The 19,534-nt window shown below is 46.6% G+C and overlaps 1 protein-coding gene across 4 annotated transcripts in view; it reads left to right on the forward strand.

Annotated features, from left to right (window-relative positions):
- The window catches only part of TNRC6A (trinucleotide repeat containing adaptor 6A), a 43,069-nt gene that overhangs the window by 19,319 nt on the left and 4,216 nt on the right, over positions 1–19,534 (forward strand). For 3 of the 4 annotated variants that reach the window (XM_053957790.1, XM_053957791.1, XM_053957789.1), the window contains 17 exons: positions 3,055–3,102; positions 5,539–8,127; positions 8,940–9,104; positions 9,251–9,426; positions 9,586–9,666; positions 10,105–10,156; positions 11,222–11,364; positions 11,697–11,843; positions 12,015–12,152; positions 12,373–12,501; positions 12,584–12,661; positions 12,915–13,125; positions 15,996–16,127; positions 17,546–17,704; positions 18,387–18,527; positions 19,189–19,296; positions 19,511–19,534. The exon at positions 19,511–19,534 is cut by the window's right edge and continues 198 nt beyond it. In XM_053957790.1, coding sequence (XP_053813765.1) covers positions 3,055–3,102; positions 5,539–8,127; positions 8,940–9,104; positions 9,251–9,426; positions 9,586–9,666; positions 10,105–10,156; positions 11,222–11,364; positions 11,697–11,843; positions 12,015–12,152; positions 12,373–12,501; positions 12,584–12,661; positions 12,915–13,125; positions 15,996–16,127; positions 17,546–17,704; positions 18,387–18,527; positions 19,189–19,296; positions 19,511–19,534 — 4,521 coding nt within the window. The remainder of the gene's footprint in view (positions 1–3,054; positions 3,103–5,538; positions 8,128–8,939; positions 9,105–9,250; positions 9,427–9,585; positions 9,667–10,104; positions 10,157–11,221; positions 11,365–11,696; positions 11,844–12,014; positions 12,153–12,372; positions 12,502–12,583; positions 12,662–12,914; positions 13,126–15,995; positions 16,128–17,545; positions 17,705–18,386; positions 18,528–19,188; positions 19,297–19,510) is intronic. The other variant, XM_053957792.1, reaches the window with a different exon arrangement.

The raw sequence follows: 19,534 nt of genomic DNA on the forward strand, positions 1-19,534 counted from the left end.
TCACTTTTCCCCACAAATAGTTTCTTCTGTGACTTTACTGAATTCTCAGTGTTTCTCAAAATTAGTGTTTTATAGACTACAAAGGATGTGACTCCCAGCCCCTCTAGCAAAAAAAAAAAAAAAAAAAAAAGGAAAAAAGAATAAAACCCTGAAAATAACCTTGATATTTCAAGTTTGAGTTAAATTTCGAGCTGTTCTGATTACTGCATCTTGAAGAAGCAGAATTTAAAATGAAAGTAAACAAAGCACTGGAAGCAGTTTATCCATGAGTCCTTGAGGAATGTTCCCCATATTATTTTTTATACTTTCCAGTATTGTTTCTGTAACATACTGATAGAACTCTTTACCATTGCAGCAGGTAATTTTTAAGTAGCTTATTTTCTTTGCTTCACCTGTATGATGTTGTTCCTGTCCATAGTGATGTTTAAAGTTACCTTTCATTAAGGTGAAGCTTTTCCTGCAGCATGAATACTCTGCTGGTCAAGGTGTGTAGCAAGGTGATTTACATAAGAGTGGTGATTTAGATAAAAATTCACACGTAAACTGATTTAAGAAGTATTACTGCTTATACAGCCTAATGAGGCTCCCAGCTGTATCCAGAGGATTTGTGTGCTGTTCTCCCTTGTACTTTTCTGTGAACAGCAGCCCAGTATTTAACTAGCTGGATTCCCATTTGTGTGCTGCATTTGTCCCAGGGTTGCTCAGTTTTCTGTGGCTGGGGCAGTGGCAGCGTGTCCCAGTGCTGTGCTGGGGCTGGGGCTGCCTCCCTGGCTGTGCTCTGAGCAATACCCTGCCTGATGGGTGGTGTGTCTGCACAGCAGCGAGCTTCAGGATCCTGCAGGGAGAGGAGGCTTGGCCAGATCACTTTGTCACCTGAGGAAGGTGTCTGTGTTGGCTGTAGCCCCTGCCAGAGCTCTGTTCCTGCCGTTCCGTGGCTCCCGGCAGAGCTCGGAGCTGCCAGCTGAGGCTGGGCACTCAGCTCTGCTCTCTGGTGCTGTGTGTGTGCCTGGGAGGTCTCCCTCCTTCCCTGGGATAACCAGGATCAGCAGCTGGTTTGGATGTGGTCGTGTTCTTTCCCAAACAGACGAGATGATAATGCAAAGGCAGGTGATGTTTCTGCGCTGGATTTCTGTGCTGGTTTCGAGCTCTGGTCTGACACGGTGCTGCTGAGGTGGGGGAGGCCCCATCCAGCAGGGCCTGATGTCTTCTGTCACCTTTGCATCTGAAAGGAAATGCTGCTGTCATTTGCCTGTCTCAGTTTCACTCACTCTCCCTACTTCCTCTTTCAGCCTCCACCAGCAGCCCCGGGTACTGTCCGTGTTACCTCTGGAATCCAAAATCTCATGGAATTTGACAGATCTGTAGGTCACTTGCATTGACAGGATATCCATGGACACTGGGCTTACACCAGTGGCTGCTGGGATGGGTCTGTATTTTAGGGCTAAAATAAAAACTGTGGCTTCAAGTGTTGAAGTCAGAATTGCTGGAATTGGGAGTGGCTGTGGGTTTGTGTGTAATTCCTGGAAGGTTCTCTCCCCAGTTCCAGCTGTGGTTGGCATGGTTTGGTAGGTGCTTTGTAAAAGCCAGGTAATGCAGGCAGATACTGCTGAATTTAAAGTCTTTAATTGCCCTGAGCACACTAAGATTTTAAGTTGTTGGTATTGGAGAATTTTTTAATTGGATCAGTGGTTTAAACCCCATCTCTTTACTTGTGTTTTGTGTGAACAGTTGTCTCCTGTTTGGAAAATCAACATGCTTTGTCTAGATGTAAAGCTGAGGAAGGGATAGGCCCTTGGGCTGGGTTTTTTCCTGCTGTTTTTAGGACATTTGGCATATTGTTTTAGTAGAGACACATAAATGAAGCTCATGTAGTGCTTCTGAAACAGATCCAGGCCAGTGCCAAGATGGTTATTTTAAGAAGTTTCCCTAAGTAGCTCTTTATCAGGACACTTTCATACCCAGTTTAGTTGTCTTCACTGACACACCCCATGTGCAAACTTGACATGAAAGGCAGGGTTGATTGCTGCCCTGGTGTTTGCTCACCTCTGCTCTGGAACACCTTGGAGTAAGCAGGTGGTTGTTCCACGAGGGAATGATTTACCACCGTGAGCTGAAGTGTTTCCAGCAGTAACTGCTTTGGCCAGAGCAGAACAGGAGAGCAGGAGCGGGCTCCTGGCAGGGCTCCAGTTTGGATTCCTCCCATCTGCCTTTGTCCTGGTGCATCTCACAGCACAGCCACACAGTCGTGTCCCAGCCAGAGCCCTTGGGAGCAAAAGGTGCCTCCTGTAACCTGGGGGTGGTTCTCAGCTCTTGGAGGGGTCAGGGAGGAAGGGAGCAGCTGGGATCTGCAGTTAGACGTGATGAAGGCTGGATTCGTTTGGGGAACGTTGCCTTTGGTGGAGCAGTTATGGTGTCCAGCTGTGAAATCTGTGGGTGTGAAAGGTGAAGTTTGATTCTGTCCAGTGCCTGTGTGGCACAGGGCAGGAGCAGGATGTGAAAGGGGGCAGGTGATGGATTGTTATGCACGTGCTTAGGTTCAAGCAGCATTGGGCTGTACTCAGATGTTGCTGTTTGCTCAGTCAGGCAGCAGAGTCCTGACTTGGAGCAAATGTGCTGTTCAGAGAGGGGAGAGGAACTTGCTGAAGTTTCAGGGCTGACTGCTCAACTTCTTAGTCAGTACAGTCCAAAATGATCTGGTTTTGGTTTCACTGACTGTAAATTCTTCCTCTTTTTTGTATAAATCAAGCTTTTAAGGACACGTTAAATTGGTTCATTAAATGCCAAATGTGTAACAAGTAGGTTGTAATTGAAATGTGTCATAGAAGCAGCAGAATTGCTGATTCTCACATCCCCAGGCTGAGTTTGTTGCCATGTCCCTGCTCCCTGTGTGGGGAACGTGGTTCAGAGCAGACAGTGAGACTGAGCTGGCTCTGAGAGAAACCTGTCCTGAAAAAGGGGTCTGAGGACTGGGTTTGCAGCAGTGAGTGCTTTGAGGACTGTTCTCTCATTTGCTGAAGTAACACTTCTGTGATTTTCTTGCTTTTTTTTTTGTAGGCATGCCTCCCATTCGGGACTTGGTGAGCCACTCCCCTAACCAGTCAGGTTAGCTACTTCCATCTCACCTGCTTTTGCACTACGTGTTTGTGGTAGTTACATGTTTCACACAATTTTGTCTGATTTTTTAATTATTATTTTTATTTTTATTCTTTGGCTTATGCTTTTCATTGGCATGGGTGTGTGAATGATTGCAGTATACTTTCTCTGTGCCACTGCATACTAATTTGGTTTAACATTTTTAATTTTCTAATTAAGTCAGAATTCATACTAAGAGTTTTTGTCACCTTAGCATTAAAATATTGGGTTTTTTTTTTACGTTTATGCTTCCATGCTGACTTGCCTCTTTATGGTTTTGAATAATCTGTGCAAGCTTGTGCTTCCTATCAGAGATGTGTCACTCTGTGGAGGAAATCATGTCTTGATTGTTTGCTAAAAGCTCAGGACTGTATTTACTAAAATGCATTTGTTCATAAGGCCCAAAGGTGCAGTGATTGGCAAGGTATGGTATTGACACTCTGGGGTGCCAGGTGTGCTGGAGCAGGAAAAGGAGGCAGAGGGTGCAAGATCCAGGTATTTCTTAATTTACACTTCTCAATCCTGTTTATTTTAGCCCATGTGATGACAAACTGCTTTTTAAAATACATACATTTTTTTTGCAAATGTTTCCTGCAGGATAACTCATAGCTAGAAAGCATTGCATTAAAAATTACTGAAAGCAATCTTAGCAGATTACAGAATGTTAAGAAACTCAGGTTTGTGTAAATGTTTTTTTGTCAAGGATTTAAGCAGCAAAAGTTCAGTTGCAACTTTAAATAGTTTTGGGAAGAAAAGCAAGAGTAGGCTGTTCTGGCTCCTTGTGCTGTGCACCAAATGCAGGGTGTTGTCACATGTCATTTTTCAGTTTTGAGGGTGTTCTGTGGTCTCTGCCAGATACAATAAGTCAGAGCTGGTATCTGCTTGTTCAGTGTTTGTGTCCTTAGTCGCTGGAGTGCATGGGCTGGGGAGGTTCAGGTAGGAATGTTCCAGAGCAGTGGCTCATACTAGACATCACTAACACGTTTATGTCCAGGAGAAAGACTGTTGGTCTGAGTAGTTTTGTGTGTAATGGGAGAAAATCAGCTGAGTGGAAGTTAATCACTGCGTGCTGTTGGTGGATTGGCTCTGCACAAACTGCGCCGCAGCTAAATTAGGGTAACAGAATTTTAACAAATACAAGCTTTCCTTATGTACTCTGCTGCTGTGCAAATTAGAGTTTGTTTTACCATTTCCCTCTGACTTGTAGTGCTAACCTGTGTCTCTCAGAGCTGAATTCAGGCTGTTTGCCATCTGTGTGCCTTTGTGTTGCTTTTACAAGGGACGCTGGTACTGGGATGGTGTTTGTGTGATCAGGATCTTGTTCTCTGCCGTTGGTTCTCTCGCTCCCAGGAGTGCACACAGCTCTTTGATCAGTCCCTCAGTACAGGTTGAATGTCCCTTTTTAAAACACCGGGGTGAGAGTTGAAACCTTGAAGTTTGTTGTTGAGGCACGGCGGCGCTCTTGTGGTGCCGCCCGAGTCGGCAGCTCTGGGTTACGCTCGGCCGAGCCCCGGCCCTGCCAAGGCTGCTGCTGGCTCTCCAGGACTGTGCAGCTGCCACACACCATCACAGCACTCTGTCTGCCTGCCAGGGCGCCACTCCTCCCGTTCCAAACCGCTGGAACCATCCCTGTTCTCTCCTTGGTGCAGCAGGTGAGGCTCAGCTGAGTGCCAGGGGCCGAGGAGCAGTGGGTGATCCCTGCTCTCTGCTGCTCCAGCTCTGGGAGACAGCGCCTTGCACTCAGTTCTGTTTCACTGTAGGATGAGTAATACTGATATTGATTAGAAATTAATTAAAAATAGACTTGAGCATTCTGAAGTCAGAACTTCAGATGGGTCTCGTGCTTTTTGTGCCAAGCTGTTGTATAAAAGAAAATACCTTGAATAACTTGTACTGAAGACTCTGACACAACGTCTGTATCAGGGGTGGGAAGGTGTGTGTTCTCTGGCTGCTGTCACACAGCACTTGGTAATGCTGAGCCAGGGCCATGTCCTCTTGGAATTGCTGCCTAATTTTCGGTGTGTTTTCAGGTTTTATTTAGTATTGTGGTTTTTAATACCTACATGTGTTTTAGAAAATACTTTGTATGTGGTGATACAGAGTATCCTTTAAAAAAATGTTTCTCTGGAATAAAGACCTTTAGGAGTCTGAAGTTTTCTGAGGTTTTTGTGAGAGCAGCTCTGCATGCTGGGAGGTGTTCTGGGTTGTGCGTGGCAGCTTTGGGCAGCTGTACTTAGAGCTTTCTCTGTCACTTTCCATGACTGTAGTTTTAACAGAAGCAAAATAATAAGCAAAATAATTCCTGGCTTAATATCTTCATACTTTTTTTTTTTTTCCTCTTCTGCTTAATGAAGTAATAATACTAAACTCATAATAATGCTCTTGGGCTTTCCTTCTTCATTTTAGATCTGAACCACAGTGGTCTAGGATCCCATTATGAAAATTCTCACTGGGGACCAGTCTCTTCAAATAGTGACTCCAGCACAAACTGGGATAAAGTTATCGTAGACGGCTCTGACAAAGAAGCATGGCCATCAATCACTGGCAGTGACCCAGAGCTGACTTCAGAATGTATGGACACTGACTCTGCCTCCAGCTCTGGGTCGGAGCGGAACCTCGTTATCATGGCTTCAGGGAGCACAGGAGGAGAAGGCGATGGCATTCGCAATGGCATCGGACATGGGTCTCAGAATAAGTTTGTGGTTGGTAGCAACAGCAATAATGTGGGCAATGGAAGTATTAATGGGCCCTGGGGGTTATCCCACGGGTCCCTAATAAGCACATGTCAAGTTTCTGTGGATGCTCCTGACAGCAAATCTGAAAGTAGCAACAATAGAATGAATGCTTGGGGCACCATAAGCTCTTCATCAAATGGAGGGTTAAATCCGAGCACTTTGAATTCAAATGGCAACCATGGTGCCTGGTCCGTGTTGGAGAACAGTGGACATGCCCTGAAAGGGTCCGTGGGGAGTGGGAGTCCTGGCACAAGCATTCAGTGCAGTACCATAGGTCAGATGGCCAACAGCCAGAGTATTAACTCGAAAGTGGGTGGCTCGGCCCACGGTTCCTGGGGAAGCCTTCAGGAAAGTTGTGATTCTGAAGTAAATGGTACAAGGAATGTTTCATTCAGTGGGCAACCTCAAAACCTTAACACTGAAATGAATGGACCAAATAACACTACTAACTTTATGACCTCTAGTTTACCAAACTCTGCTGGTTCGGTGCAGATGAACGAGCTGCCCAACACTGCAGGGCCCGGGTCCTGGCGCGTGAGCACAATGAATCATTCTCAGATTCAGGCCTCTCCAGTGGCAAACGGCACTTCCATCTCTCACCTGAGCAACGGTGAGGCCAAAACTGGCGGCTCTTATGGTACTACCTGGGGTGCCTATGGTTCTAGTTACTCTGGAGACAAATGTCCAGGCCCAAACAGCCAAGCTAATGGTGACACTGTGAATGCAACTCTAATGCAGCCGGGCGGGAGCGGGCCTGGCAGCACTAACTTTCAAATCAACGGGAATAAAGGCGGAGGGGTGTGGGAGGCAGGGACGCTGAGCTCCCAGAACGTGCCCTGGGGAAACGGGAACGGTGCGAGTGCTGGCGGGAGCAGAAGAGGATGGGGCAACCCCGCACAAAACACTGGCACCAACATTTCCAACGGGGAGTGGAGCAAACTGCCCAGCAATCAGCATTCCAATGAAGGCATGAACGGAAACAGCAGGAAGTTTACAAACGGATGGAAGTCTACTGAGGAGGACGATCTCAACAGCCAGAGTTCTGCTGCCTCCCAGGCGGCTGAGCAGAGCAGCACGTGGGCCAAAACAGGTACGGGGGACAGCGAGGGGAGCTCGGAGAGCGCCGGGTGCCACGAGGACAGAGCAGCTGCGGAAGGCCAGGGCCGAGAGAGGAGGAAAGTTGACCAGCACACGTTACTCCAAAGCATAGTGAACAGAACTGACTTAGATCCGCGTGTCCTTTCCAACTCTGGTTGGGGACAGACTCCAATCAAACAGAACACTGCCTGGGATACCGAAGCATCACCGAGGGGTGAAAGAAAAACTGACAATGGGACAGAGGCCTGGGGGGGCTCTGTGACACAGACTTCCAGCTCAGGGGGGTGTGTGGATAGACCTAGCCCTAATAATAACGATACCTCATCTGTATCGGGGTGGGGAGATCCAAAGTCTGCTACAAGGTGGGGAGACTCCAAAGGGTCAAACAGCCAAGGGGGGTGGGAAGAAGATTCTGCTGCTACAGTAATGGTCAAGAGCAATCAATCATGGGGAAGTGGCAAAGAAGAAAAGTCATCCTGGAATGACACACCGAAGATGAAGCAGGGATGGGGAGATGGACAGAAGGCCAGCCAGGGTTGGGCAGTGTCTGCTGGTGATAGCTGGGGTGAAAACTCTAGAAGTAACCACTGGGGCGAGGCAAAGAAATCCAGTTCTGGAGGCAGCAACAGCGACAGGTCGGTGTCTGGTTGGAATGAGCCAGGTAAAACAAATTCTGTTACCTGGGGAGGCAACAATGCAACCCCAAACAACTCTTCAGGATGGGATGAGCCTGCGAAGTCTAATCAGAGCCAGGGCTGGGGAGAGCCTCCGAAATCCAATCAGCCTCAAGTCTGGGGGGACTCATCAAAGCCAGTCAACTCTCCTGAGTGGAACAAGCAAGATGTTGGCTCTTGGGGAGCCCCTTCTGCCACGAACAAACCCCCGGGGTCCGGCTGGCTGGGGGGGCCAATGCCAGCCCCGGCAAAGGAGGAAGAGCCCACGGGCTGGGAGGAGCCATCCCCCGAATCCATACGCCGGAAGATGGAGATTGATGATGGAACTTCTGCTTGGGGTGATCCGAGCAAATACAACTACAAAAATGTGAATATGTGGAATAAAAACGTCCCTAACAGTAGCAGCAGTTCAGACCAGCAAGCACAGGTACATCCGCAGCTACTGTCTTCAAGTGCCATGTCTAGCAAGGAGAGCAGTTCGGGTTCTGGTAAGCCTGGCTTTTACCCAAATCTGTGTTTTCTCTTGACTATAAAGCACTTTTTTAGTCTTGCTTCTTAGAACAATATTTCAGTTTCAAAGTGGAAAGGGCAAAGTGGCAGTGAAGTACAGTTTCTGTGTATTAAAGAAATGAACAGCATTGTCCCGGAGCATTGATGTGTTTGTACAGATTGGGAGATCTGCTCTAGTTTTAAATAACTGCAGCAATAAGGACTAAACAGCTCTGCTTGAGTTCTGGGGAGTGGGAACACGGAGAAGATACTTAAAATAGTGTCTGAGGATGGAAATATTTTCCTAAATTATTCTAAACCAGATAAAATTTAATTTTGTCAATGAGCCTTCAAAAAAAAAAAAGCATGTTGAGCTTCTGCAGGACAGAATGAAGGGTGATGGGTTTATAAGGATTTGGTATCAGACTTTGTGGTCTTGTAGCTTCATGAGCAGTGAATAATGATTTTGGAGAGAACTAAGTGAGATGTAGGAAGTATTTTGTGCTGTGTCTCTTTTTGAAGTGCCAGATGGGGTCAGTTACATGTAACAAGCAGCTCTTAGCTTAATATCTTAGAAATTTGTATTATCAGAATGTAATTCTGTAAATACAAAATTTGTATTTTTGCGATTACTTTTATTACTGGAACATCTTGCAGTTGTAACAATGACCCTCACACAAAATGAAGATACGTGCTCACGAGCTTTTTACTGTATGTTAAGCATACAGAAAAGGCAAAACACCTGAGTCTCTTTAGGTAGCTTTAAAATCCTGTTCGGAACGATGCCAATAACTCCCCCTGCTTTGCAAAGGTTGGGGAGAGCCTCCTGCTCCAGCCACTACTGTAGATAACGGGACTGCGGCGTGGGGCAAGCCCATGGACACTGGTGCGAGCTGGGGAGAGCCTGTCAGCGATGCAGGAGGCACCTCTGGCTGGGGAAACGCTTCTCTTGGGCAGCAGCCTCCAAACAAGCCTGGTGAGTGCTCTCAGCCTGCCTGAGAAGGGTGGGATTGCTCCCCGGAAGCCTCGTGTTTCTCAGGGGTTTTTACCTCGCCGTCGGCGTCGAGCTGTTTGGTGGAGCTGCTGCTGAGAATGTTCACTGCCGGGTTTTTTCACCACCAGGGCCTAAATCTATGCAAGATAGTTGGTGTGGAGATGATATGCCATTGACTGGCAGTCGTCAGACCAGCTGGGAGGAAGAGGAGGATGTCGAGATTGGAATGTGGAACAGCAGTTCCTCACAAGAAGCTAACCCATCGTTAAACTGGCCACCCTACATGAAGAAAATGCCCACAAAGGTGAGGAGCAGCTCAGGGCAAGGCTTGCTGTCATTTCTGAAAGCTAAGTCAGAAGGGATTGCTGCACTTACACATTACACTTGAATTTTCATTCTTAACGCTTGGTGATGTAATTAAAGTCGGATCTGAGTATCACAGGAATTCCTTTCTGTTTTTAAGGGAATAATGAAAGGTGGAAATAAGCAAGATGAAACATGGATCAATCCATTCATTAAGCAATTCACAAATCTCAGTTTTTCAGTAAGTATTTGTCTCTGTGTGGCTTTGCTGCCTTTCCACAGGGCTTGTTACAATGTGCAGACATTGCAATGCTCAATTGCCAAGTGTTCATTTTCATCGTGGTTTTCTTTTTACTTGTGTTTGTCTCCCCTGTCACTCATCCCTTTTCTGTACATTCTCATTACAAAAATACCTCTTTATTTATGAAAAGTGGTTTTGTAACCACTACCCAGGTATTCATCCCATAGCCTGATGCTTTACTGCATTTACTAGGAGTTCTGGTGAGGGAACCTATTCTTGACTGGATAGCAACTGAAGGGAGGAAATGCTTTAAAATAGCATCTGATTGTCTTGATATTTCTTTCTTGCAGTTTTGAATTGTAATAGTGTGCAGGAACCTCTTTGTTTCATCTTTAAAATATTATTATTAAATAACTGTGATTTATTTTATTACTTCAGAGAGAATCACCAGAAGAAACCATACAGAGCAATAAGATGGACATGTCTGGAGGTAAGAACAGTAGAACCGAGCTGGGCTTTATTGCATTTTCTTCCATACTCTCTTTTACCTTATATCCTTCTGTAAATTACATTTTTGAAATTATATGTAGTGTATATATAGCTACATATAGTTAAGTGTATGTTTCCCTAAAGAAAAGGAATGTCCTTGTAGAGAAAAGTATTTGTGTGTGTGAGTAATGCTGCACACAGAATCACCTGGTTGCTATAGGAATATTGGCCACGTATCAAACTAAGCTCATTCATATTTATATATGTTAAACTGACAGGAGAGAATGTTCTCAGGGCGTGGTGGGTTTGTTTCTTGTAATATAAATATCTTGATTGCCCTCTGGGCACCTGCACTGAGTATAAACAGAAACATACCAACTCCCACACTGGCTCATTGGGTTCATTCTTGGAAACACATGTTCAGTTCTAAGAACTTAATTAATACTGAACGATTATTTTAGAAATAATCAGGTTTAAACCTGAGTGTAAAATACTTGGGAGCAGTTACAGTTTATTTGATTCCATTCACTGTTAGGATTTCTTTAGCACATGAAAGATAATTCTTAGTATATTAATAACAGTATAGTATGATGATAGAATGTTTAACTAAAACTAATTGCAGCATTGTAGTTTTTAGTGTAGTTACTCTCTCCTTATTCCACTTCAAAATTGAGTATTTTCACTTTGGGGCTCATAGTCTTTTGGGTAAAGGAATTGTTCTTTGACTTTTAGATTTCAGTATTAACGGCAAGCCTGACATTTAAATTATTGCAAGTTTAAACAATTACACATTCTTGCAAAGTCTGGTGGTGGTGATTCCACACCTCGGCTGTCTGCAGGCTTTGGTACTCAGGGTTCCTTTCCCTTTACCTTCCCTTTCCCTTTCCCAAGGTCTGCAGGCATTGCTTCTCGGGCTCCTTTCCCTTCTCAGTAAAGCCCAGCGAGTCCCAAGCTGGGGTGTGTTTGCTCCAGGGCTGTCCTGCCCAGCTCAGCTCCCGCAGGCACGCTGGGTTGGTGTGGCTGGGGCTGGAGAGCCCAGGGTGTGCAGCCCCCTCTGTGTCCCCAGGCTTACTGCAGGACAAGCGGATGGAGATGGACAAGCACGGCCTGGGCGTGGGAGATTACAATCGTGTGGTTGGAAAAGGCCCCGGTTCTCGTCCCCAAATTCCCAAAGAGTCTTCCATGGATCGCGGTCCTTACTTCGATAAGGTCAGTCAGTGCTTCCCTGAGCTGAGCTCCCCCCATCTGCAGCCTGAGCAGGGAGCTGTGTGCTCCTGAGCCTTGTGCAGGTGGTGCAGGGGGCAGAGGGCTGGCTGGTTACCCAGGAGTTGGATCTGTTCTTGGTAACTCACTGATACTTAGCACTGAGCACCTTCTGTAGCCCTTCGGTGCCGATGACTAACCTGATCTCTTTTGTTTTCTGCCTATTTCCTGCTGGTGCTGGACTGTCCTGTGACTCTTCCCTTCTGCTCCTGCCATGGTTTCTCCCTTCTGCTTGCTTGCTGGCTGGGTGTTGCGCCTCGGTTTGTCTGTCCCATCAGGATGGCATTGTAGCAGACGAGTCCCAAAACATGCAGTTTATGTCCAATCAAAACATGAAGCTTCCCCCTTCAAATAATGCACTACCTAACCAAGCCCTGGGCTCCCTAGCAGGGCTGGGTATGCAAAGCTTGAATTCTGTTAGACAGGTAAGGCTGTGTGCATATCCTTGGTGTGTTACTTACAGTATTTAATGCCTTTTGACATAACGTTGTAGCTGCTTGTGTAATTGATACGTGTTTAACTTGTGGTGGAAATGTGTGGGGTGGGAGAAGCAGCAGAAGAGGTTTTCTGTCACTGACTGCCCATCCTTTCCCCAGAATGGCAATCCCAGTGTGTTTGGTGTTGGGAATATAGCAGCACAGCCCAGGAGCATGCAGCAGCCTCCAGCACAACCTCTTAATTCATCTCAGCCTAATCCACGTGCTCAAGTGCCTCCTCCATTACTATCCCCTCAGGTAAGTGATACAGAAAACACTCTGGGTATAAACTATCTAAATGCTGCTTCAGAAAATTGTTCCTCGTTTATTGGTGTTGCTGATATTTATTCTGTAAATATTTGGGAGCATATTTGGCTTGATGAACCCAGGCATCTGTTGACCAGAGGCTACAGTATTCTGCATATTCTGGACTAAGTAAAGCAGTTACAGTCGCCTTTGGCCCTGGTGTGTGTTGCAGGTTCCAGTATCATTACTGAAGTATGCACCAAACAGCGGTGGCCTGAGCCCACTTTTTGGCCCACAACAGGTAGCCATGTTGAATCAACTGTCCCAGTTAAACCAGCTTTCTCAGATCTCCCAGTTACAGGTGAGCTGGCTGCTGGCTGTGGCGTGTCAGTGCGCAGAGCCTGGTGGCCCTGTGCTGCTCTAACCCTCTCCCTGTCTCGCAGCGGCTCTTGGCTCAGCAGCAGAAGGCGCAGCCCCCGAGGAGTGTGCCTTCTGGGGGTCGGCAGCAGCAGGAGCAGCAGGTAAAGAAACCTCTGCCTTCTCACTTCTCACACTCTCCTGACAGCTGCTGTTCCTCCTGAGCTGCTTTCTTGCTGGGACTCGTACTCAAGCGTGCAGGGGGGGACAGTTTGACAGGCTTTAGAGGAGGGACTGGGTGCTGGGGTTTGGCTGTGCAGGATGCACAGGGTACAAAGGTGCATTTCATCTTCTTTCTCAAAACGTGGAAAAGCTTTTGCTGATTGATGTTGTAACTGCTCTGTGTGTTTTTTTAAGGGTCGATCTCTTAGTATGCAGCAACAGATGATGCAACAGTCCCGTCAGCTTGATCCAAACCTGTTAATGAAGCAGCAAACTCCACCCTCTCAACAGCAGTCACTCCATCAGCCCTCCATGAAATCCTTCCTTGAGAATGTCATGCCCCACACTTCTCCTGAGCTGCAGAAAGGGCCCTCACCAATCAATGCATTCAGCAGCTTCCCTATAGGTGGGTGCCCTGCAGTCAGCCAGTGTTTGTGTGGCACACAGCCCTGCTTTTCCCCTTGCCTCCTCCTGGAAAATGACTGTAACCCTGTCAGTACTTCCCATTTTAGTGGAAGTAGGAGTTCTGTGTGGGAGCACCCTTGTTCACCAAATAACTTTCCCCAGGTACACTCATTTGCAGTGAGTGTCCCTGTGTCAGTGCAGAATACAGTCCTGAGGAATGACAGGCTCCTTTTAGTGCTCCTTTTGTCCCCTGGATCCCCAGGGTGGTACAAAGTCCTGGTTCCTAGAGCTAAGGGACTTTAAGAAGTAGAATCCATGCAAAGTATCCATTGATGTAGACACATTTCTTGGGATTTCAAAAATGCCTTCAATGGCTCTGGAATTGCAAAGGTAGAACAGTCACTTTGCCTGTTAGTGGTTCTGTCCAGGAAAGAAAGCTTTTGGCTTTGCATTTTTAAAGAATTGTTGTCTCATTAGGCAAAATGTCTGAACATTTATAAATACAAACATCTCCTGTCTCTTTTTCCCTACATTTTCAGGCTTCTGTCCAATTTCTACTTCAGAAATTCCAGGCTTGTATATTTTCTTCTTACTTTAGGTCCCTTTTTAATGCTATCTTACTACAGCTGTTTACATTTACCTCTGTTCCTTACCCCCATTTTTTTCCTCCCACCCATTTTTGCTTTTCTTCTCTTTTATTCTATTTGGGTCATTTCAGTTGGGCTGATTGCATTCTCATTGGCCTCTGCAGAGAAGTTTGTTTCCTGGACATGCAGCTGAGGTCCCTGTGCTTGCAGGCAGAGTGGCACTGGCCAGGACAGTGCCACGCTGGGGGTGGCTTGTGGCCAGCCTCAAGTCCAGGCTGCTGCTTCAGAGCTGCTGGTGATGATTGGCATCAATGTCCAGTTCTGCTTTCATTCAAAGGGCAAGGCAGACAAAGGAAGTTCTTCAGCTACTGGAGACACTGTGTTAGTTCTAAGGAAATATTTCACTTTCTCACCAAACTCTGCTGAGGGATTGCATCCTGCCCAGGTCAGGCTCCTTTGTGTTTCATTCCTTGGGCTGGAATTGTTGTATGCTGCTCCACAGCTGCTCTCTCACACGAATCATGGCCATGTCTCAGGAGCCTGCAGGATGTGTGAGGTTGCTTTGAGATCCCTCAGTTGTCTGCCATAGGATACACAGGAATTCTTTGGGATCCCTCTGCTCAGCACACAGAGCCACCCTCAGTCCTCACGTAAAGGCTTAAGGGTAGGAAAAGCATGTTGCTGGAATTTCTTCCTGCTGTACTGAAGAATTGAGTGCAGAGGAAAGCTGGTGTCACCCCCAGAGCAGTGTGGTGGTGTGAGAGGGAGCTCACTTTGCCCAGCTGTCTCCTGGAAAACCCTGTAGGTTTGTTGTTTTCTCCGTGTTCCCATAACAGTGTCAGGAGACCCAGCAAGGAGAGCAAGGAGGTTCTGTTTCCATTTCAGGGGAGGGATTTGTCAGGATTCACTAGATACTCACCCAAAGCAGAGACTGGGGCCAGAGCATCCTTTTCTCTCCCTGACCAGTTCTGCAGTCACATCCCAATTCCTTATAGAATTAAGTATTTCTATTAGTAAAAACAACCTTTATAGTGAGTATAACTGATATAACTAATAACTAGCATTGAGTATACTATAACTAATAGTATAACTATATAACTAATATAATATAAAGTCTTCCACAGTAGGATATGAAAAATTACTTCTGGGAAGAGTGTTTGAATTGTGGATTATGGCCAGGGACTGGTGTCCATCACTCAGCCCACGCATGGCCCATACAGAGCTGTGACAGAGCTGTGCCTGCTGGGGGCTGGCATTGGCCTGGTCACAGATGTGCCCCTCTCCAGCCTGGGGTCTTTCTCACCCTTCTCTCGGAGGTCTGGTCTCTGCAGCTTCTGCAAAGGCAGAAGGAAGGTTCCTGTGGTGCAGAGTTACTGCTCTGACAGCAGCAAAATGCCAGAGGGAGGTGTCAGAAACAGGATCAGCTGGGCTTCCCCTTTTTTTCTGTTTGAGCTATTTGGTAGTTGTTACATTTCTTAAAACTCCATCCTGTCCCAAGCATTTTTGTGAGGCATTTCAAGAGGAGGCTTTTCTGGCACCAGCTCTTGCTCATGCCTTTAAGAAAAACAAACAAAAACCCCTCAAAAAGTAAAGCAGCTTCTTTATGGCTGTGAATGTGCACTGAGGAGCCAGAGGAAGCCCTTGTTTCCAGTGCTGAAGGAAGGTGTTTCTAGGAGACTTTTGAGAAGTTCCCTGTATGTCTCTGGCCTCAAGTTAAACTGCTGTAGTGGTTTGTTTTCAGAAGAGAAGTAAATAGATCTGAAGGGCTGGAAAGGTACCAGGTAGAGCTGTGAGTTCAGGATTCTTACAGACTTGGAAAGGGAGCAGGCATGCCAAGGTCAAAAATGTGGGCACATTGTCCAAGCCCAGAAGGGCCTGGTTCCTCCAGGTGTTTGAGTTTATTTGGGTTGGCATTGTCTTGATTCTTTGGCAGAGAAACATCTGGAAGTACAGACCACAGCTACAGCAGGTCAAGACCAGTTCTGTTTGCCCCATATTTTAGGTATTTACATTTTAGTTTCTCTTAACTTCCTAATGTCTTCTTCCTCTGACATTTTTGCATGAGGACATGAGCTGAGAACTTGGGAGTGCTTTGCATTGCTCAGCTTAGCTTCTGTGTGCAGAGAAGTGCCCTGGTTTAAGTGCTAGAATGTTCCTCAGAAGCAGAGACTTGGAAGCATGACATAACCATGGTAACGTGCTCTTGAGTGCTTTCTGGGGCAGCAGTGGTGATGAGCAGAAGGAGAAGTTTGGTCTGTATCTCATAAGCTGTGTGTGCTTTCAGGAATGAACTCAAACTTGAATGTAAACCTGGATATGAGCAGTATTAAAGAGCCACAATCTCGGCTGAGGAAATGGACTACAGTCGACAGCATTTCTATGAACTCATCCTTGGATCAGAACTCCAGCAAACATGGTATGTTCAGCATTCCCTGAGTGGCACATCAGCCTCTGGGCTTCTGGGTGCCAGTGCAGGTTTGCAGAGTTTGTTTGGGCTGTGGTTGTGACTCCTGTGTCACAGTTTCTGTTGTGTTGTCTGTGCCAACTCGCTGCTTGTCTACCACAGCAGCCACAGCTCTGCTGACTGTGCTCACAGAATGATCTTGTGATGAGATTAGTAGAAACATTCTACAGGATTCATTTTTAAACCAGACTTTTCTGTAAGTGTGACTGTTGCTGCTAGCTTTACCTTAATCCCCAGTGGAATGCTTCATATATTTTTAAGCCAAAAGCTTGGTTTTCAAGTTTTCTCTCCCACCACCCTTCTGTCCTAAAGTGATTTTGGGGGATTTACCACATTCTGGGCATGGCTGACATTTTTACTGACAGGTTTTGGATATAAATGTCTATGTTTGCATTCTAAAATTGGGGAGAACTTAGAAGGGCTAGACTTGGTACCATTGCTGTCCTTAGTTTTAGAGGAGGTGAACTTGGTTGCTTCGTGTTTCATTCCAGTAATCAAGATTCATGTGACATTTCAGCTGTTTCAGTTGCTTGAAATCATCCAGTTAAAATTCGAGTCTATAGCCCAAGAATCTGTGTCTAAAGATAGTTACAAATGTCCCCAGTCTCCTGTTACTGTTCAGTCTCGGATTGTCGGGGTATTTTTAGGTGCCTCAGCTGCTTTGCTGCTCTGAGCTGCCTCTGGTAGCCTGTAGTGGCCATTCCCTGCAGCTGCCCTGCCGAGCCCTTCCCACTGTTGCCACAGGCAGTGGTGGTGCTGCTTTACCTGTGGGTGATGTTTTCTGACCAGGGATTTCTGTATCTCATGAAATCCCCGGTTCCTCAGAACTGTAGCAGAACTGGCTTTGCTGTCTGATAACTTTTAAACCATTCCTTTCTCTATCTCCAGGGATTTTTAATTTTTTTTTTTTTTTTGCCTCCCAAGAACAGGAATAGAATCTGCAGAGCTTTGCAGTAGCTAAAGATCCTTCACATGCTGTAGCTGTTTCTTTCACAAGCTCTCCCACTACAGAACCCTGTTAGTCAAGTGGGGTCCCACAAAATGCCCTTACCACCTGGAATTGATACTTTACTTGAGTTGAACACATGCTACTTTGAATATATGTATTGTTTTAGTGAAGGGCTTTCAAGGGAGATTATTCTTACAGTTTTCTCCTGAATTACTGAGACATATTTCACTTTGAGTTGTACACTCCTGTATGATCTCCAATATAACTTGCCATCACAAGAGGACAGTGTGCTGCTATATATTTCATGACTGATTTACAAGGGCATGATTTTATGTGTGTTTATATAGGGATATAAAAACCAGCCGTGAGAAATATTTGACTGCTTTTTTTTTTTTTTTTTTTCCTTTTTCCCTTTAATCAGGTGCTATTTCAAGTGGTTTCAGGCTGGAAGATTCTCCGTTTGTTCCGTACGACTTTCTGAACAGCAGTAATTCCCCAGCCAGTCCTCCCGGCTCCATTGGGGACGGCTGGCCCCGTGCCAAATCGCCTAATGGCTCTAGCAGTGTTAACTGGCCCCCAGGTACAGCCCTGCCCTCCCTGCCTGCCCTGCGCTGTTGCCCTGGTTTCTAGAAGTGTTACGTTTTCTTTCCTAGTTCTTCTGAAAGTTTTAAAAGTTCTCATGAAACTTCTTTAGCCTTCTGATAATGTTTACGTACTTGAGAGTCAGAGTTCCCACACAATGTCATGTATAAATAGAATAGTTTTCATATTTCTCTGTGGGTGGAGAGAAATGATGGATTGATCTTTGGACCAGTGTGGTTGGAGAGGTGGTAACTCCATCCTCCAATCCACGGTCACCTTTGGAATTCTATAAACACCAGATGTTTGAATAAAGCCAGGTCTTCTTCTCTTTCAAACTTCCCAAGCTTCTGTAAACTCATTTCTTGTCCAGTAGGGACACTGGGCAGCTGGTCCTGGGCTCCTGGAGTGCTGCCTGTGCAGGGGCAGCAGCCAGCCTGCAGAAGGGCACCAAGGGTGTCCTTAGCTGATGGAAATGGAGAATGGCAGTTTTATTGCACAGAGAGAAGAGTATCTGCCAGAGAAACCAGAAATTAAATGAACAAAGTGAAGGCTAAATCAAGTCAATTAAATGCTTAAAAGGTTTTGGATTTTCAGTCATTAGGAAATGTATTGTTTAGACAGCTGTTTCCTTTTTAAAAGTATAGTGAAAATAAGCTTCTTTCCTGCATCTGTGTTCCTAGAGTTTCGCCCTGGTGAGCCATGGAAAGGTTATCCAAACATCGACCCCGAAACTGACCCTTACGTCACTCCTGGCAGTGTCATAAACAATCTCTCAATTAATACTGTGCGGGAAGTTGACCACCTCAGGGACAGGAACAGTGGTATGCTCAGCCTGCCTGGGGAGCTGTGTGCCACCTTCCCTCGGCCACACACGCTCTGCTCTCGTGGTGTTTGCTGCTTGCTCCCCTCCTGGTGTACCCCTTGTGTTTCCTCCTTGCTCCCCTCCTGGTGTACCCCTTGTGTTTCCTCCTTGCTCCCCTCCTGGTGTACCCCTTGTGTTTCCTCCTTGCTCCTCTCCTGGTGTACCCCTTGTGTTTCCTCCTTGCTCCTCTCCTGGTTGATCCCCCGTGTCTGTTTGCTCCTTGCTGCCCTCATGGCTGTCCCTTGTGCCGTTTGGGATGTGTTTGCTGCTTGCTCCTCTCCTGGTTTGTCCCTCGGGTTGTGCCTGTCGGGGCTGAAGCTGATCCTTGGCCCAGCCCTGCTGCTGATGCAGTGCAGGAGCTGTCCCAGGAGCGTGGGCTGTGCTCCTGATGTCAGCTGTGCACGCCCAGGGCTTTGGGGGCAGCGGGGCCTCGGCAGCCCAGCCGTGCAGGAATGCAGGGCTGCGCTCTCCGCGTGCTCCTGCTGCCACCACGTGCCCCTGGGCTGAGGCTGGGGACCAAGGGCTGCACGGCCCTCCCCTGGCTGTGCACGAGCCAAGCCTGTTCATCCTACTGCATTTGTGACAAGCTGTGCTGTGTCTGACTCTTCTCTTTGTTGCAGGGTCATCCTCATCTTTGAACACCACGCTGCCTTCAACTAGTGCCTGGTCATCCATTCGTGCCTCCAACTACAATGTTTCCCTCAGCAGTACAGCACAAAGCACTTCAGGTGATGTCTGCTTGTATTGTTCTGGTTCCTTCCCCTTCACATGCTCCAGGGGGATCCTAGATGTTAATAAAAGTAGTGCTGAGGTCTCATCAGTGTGGTAACTTCGCTGATTTCAAAGCAGCAGTTTTGATTTTACCCTAATTTAGCAGCTTTTCTCTGCAGCAAGGTGATGGTTGCAGCAACGGTGATTGTGGTTGTCTTTTGTGTCTTTTAGTAGCCAGAAACAGTGATTCCAAAT

Source organism: Vidua chalybeata, chromosome 16 (assembly GCF_026979565.1).
Source record: "Vidua chalybeata isolate OUT-0048 chromosome 16, bVidCha1 merged haplotype, whole genome shotgun sequence".
NCBI classification, from domain to species: domain Eukaryota; kingdom Metazoa; phylum Chordata; class Aves; order Passeriformes; family Viduidae; genus Vidua; species Vidua chalybeata.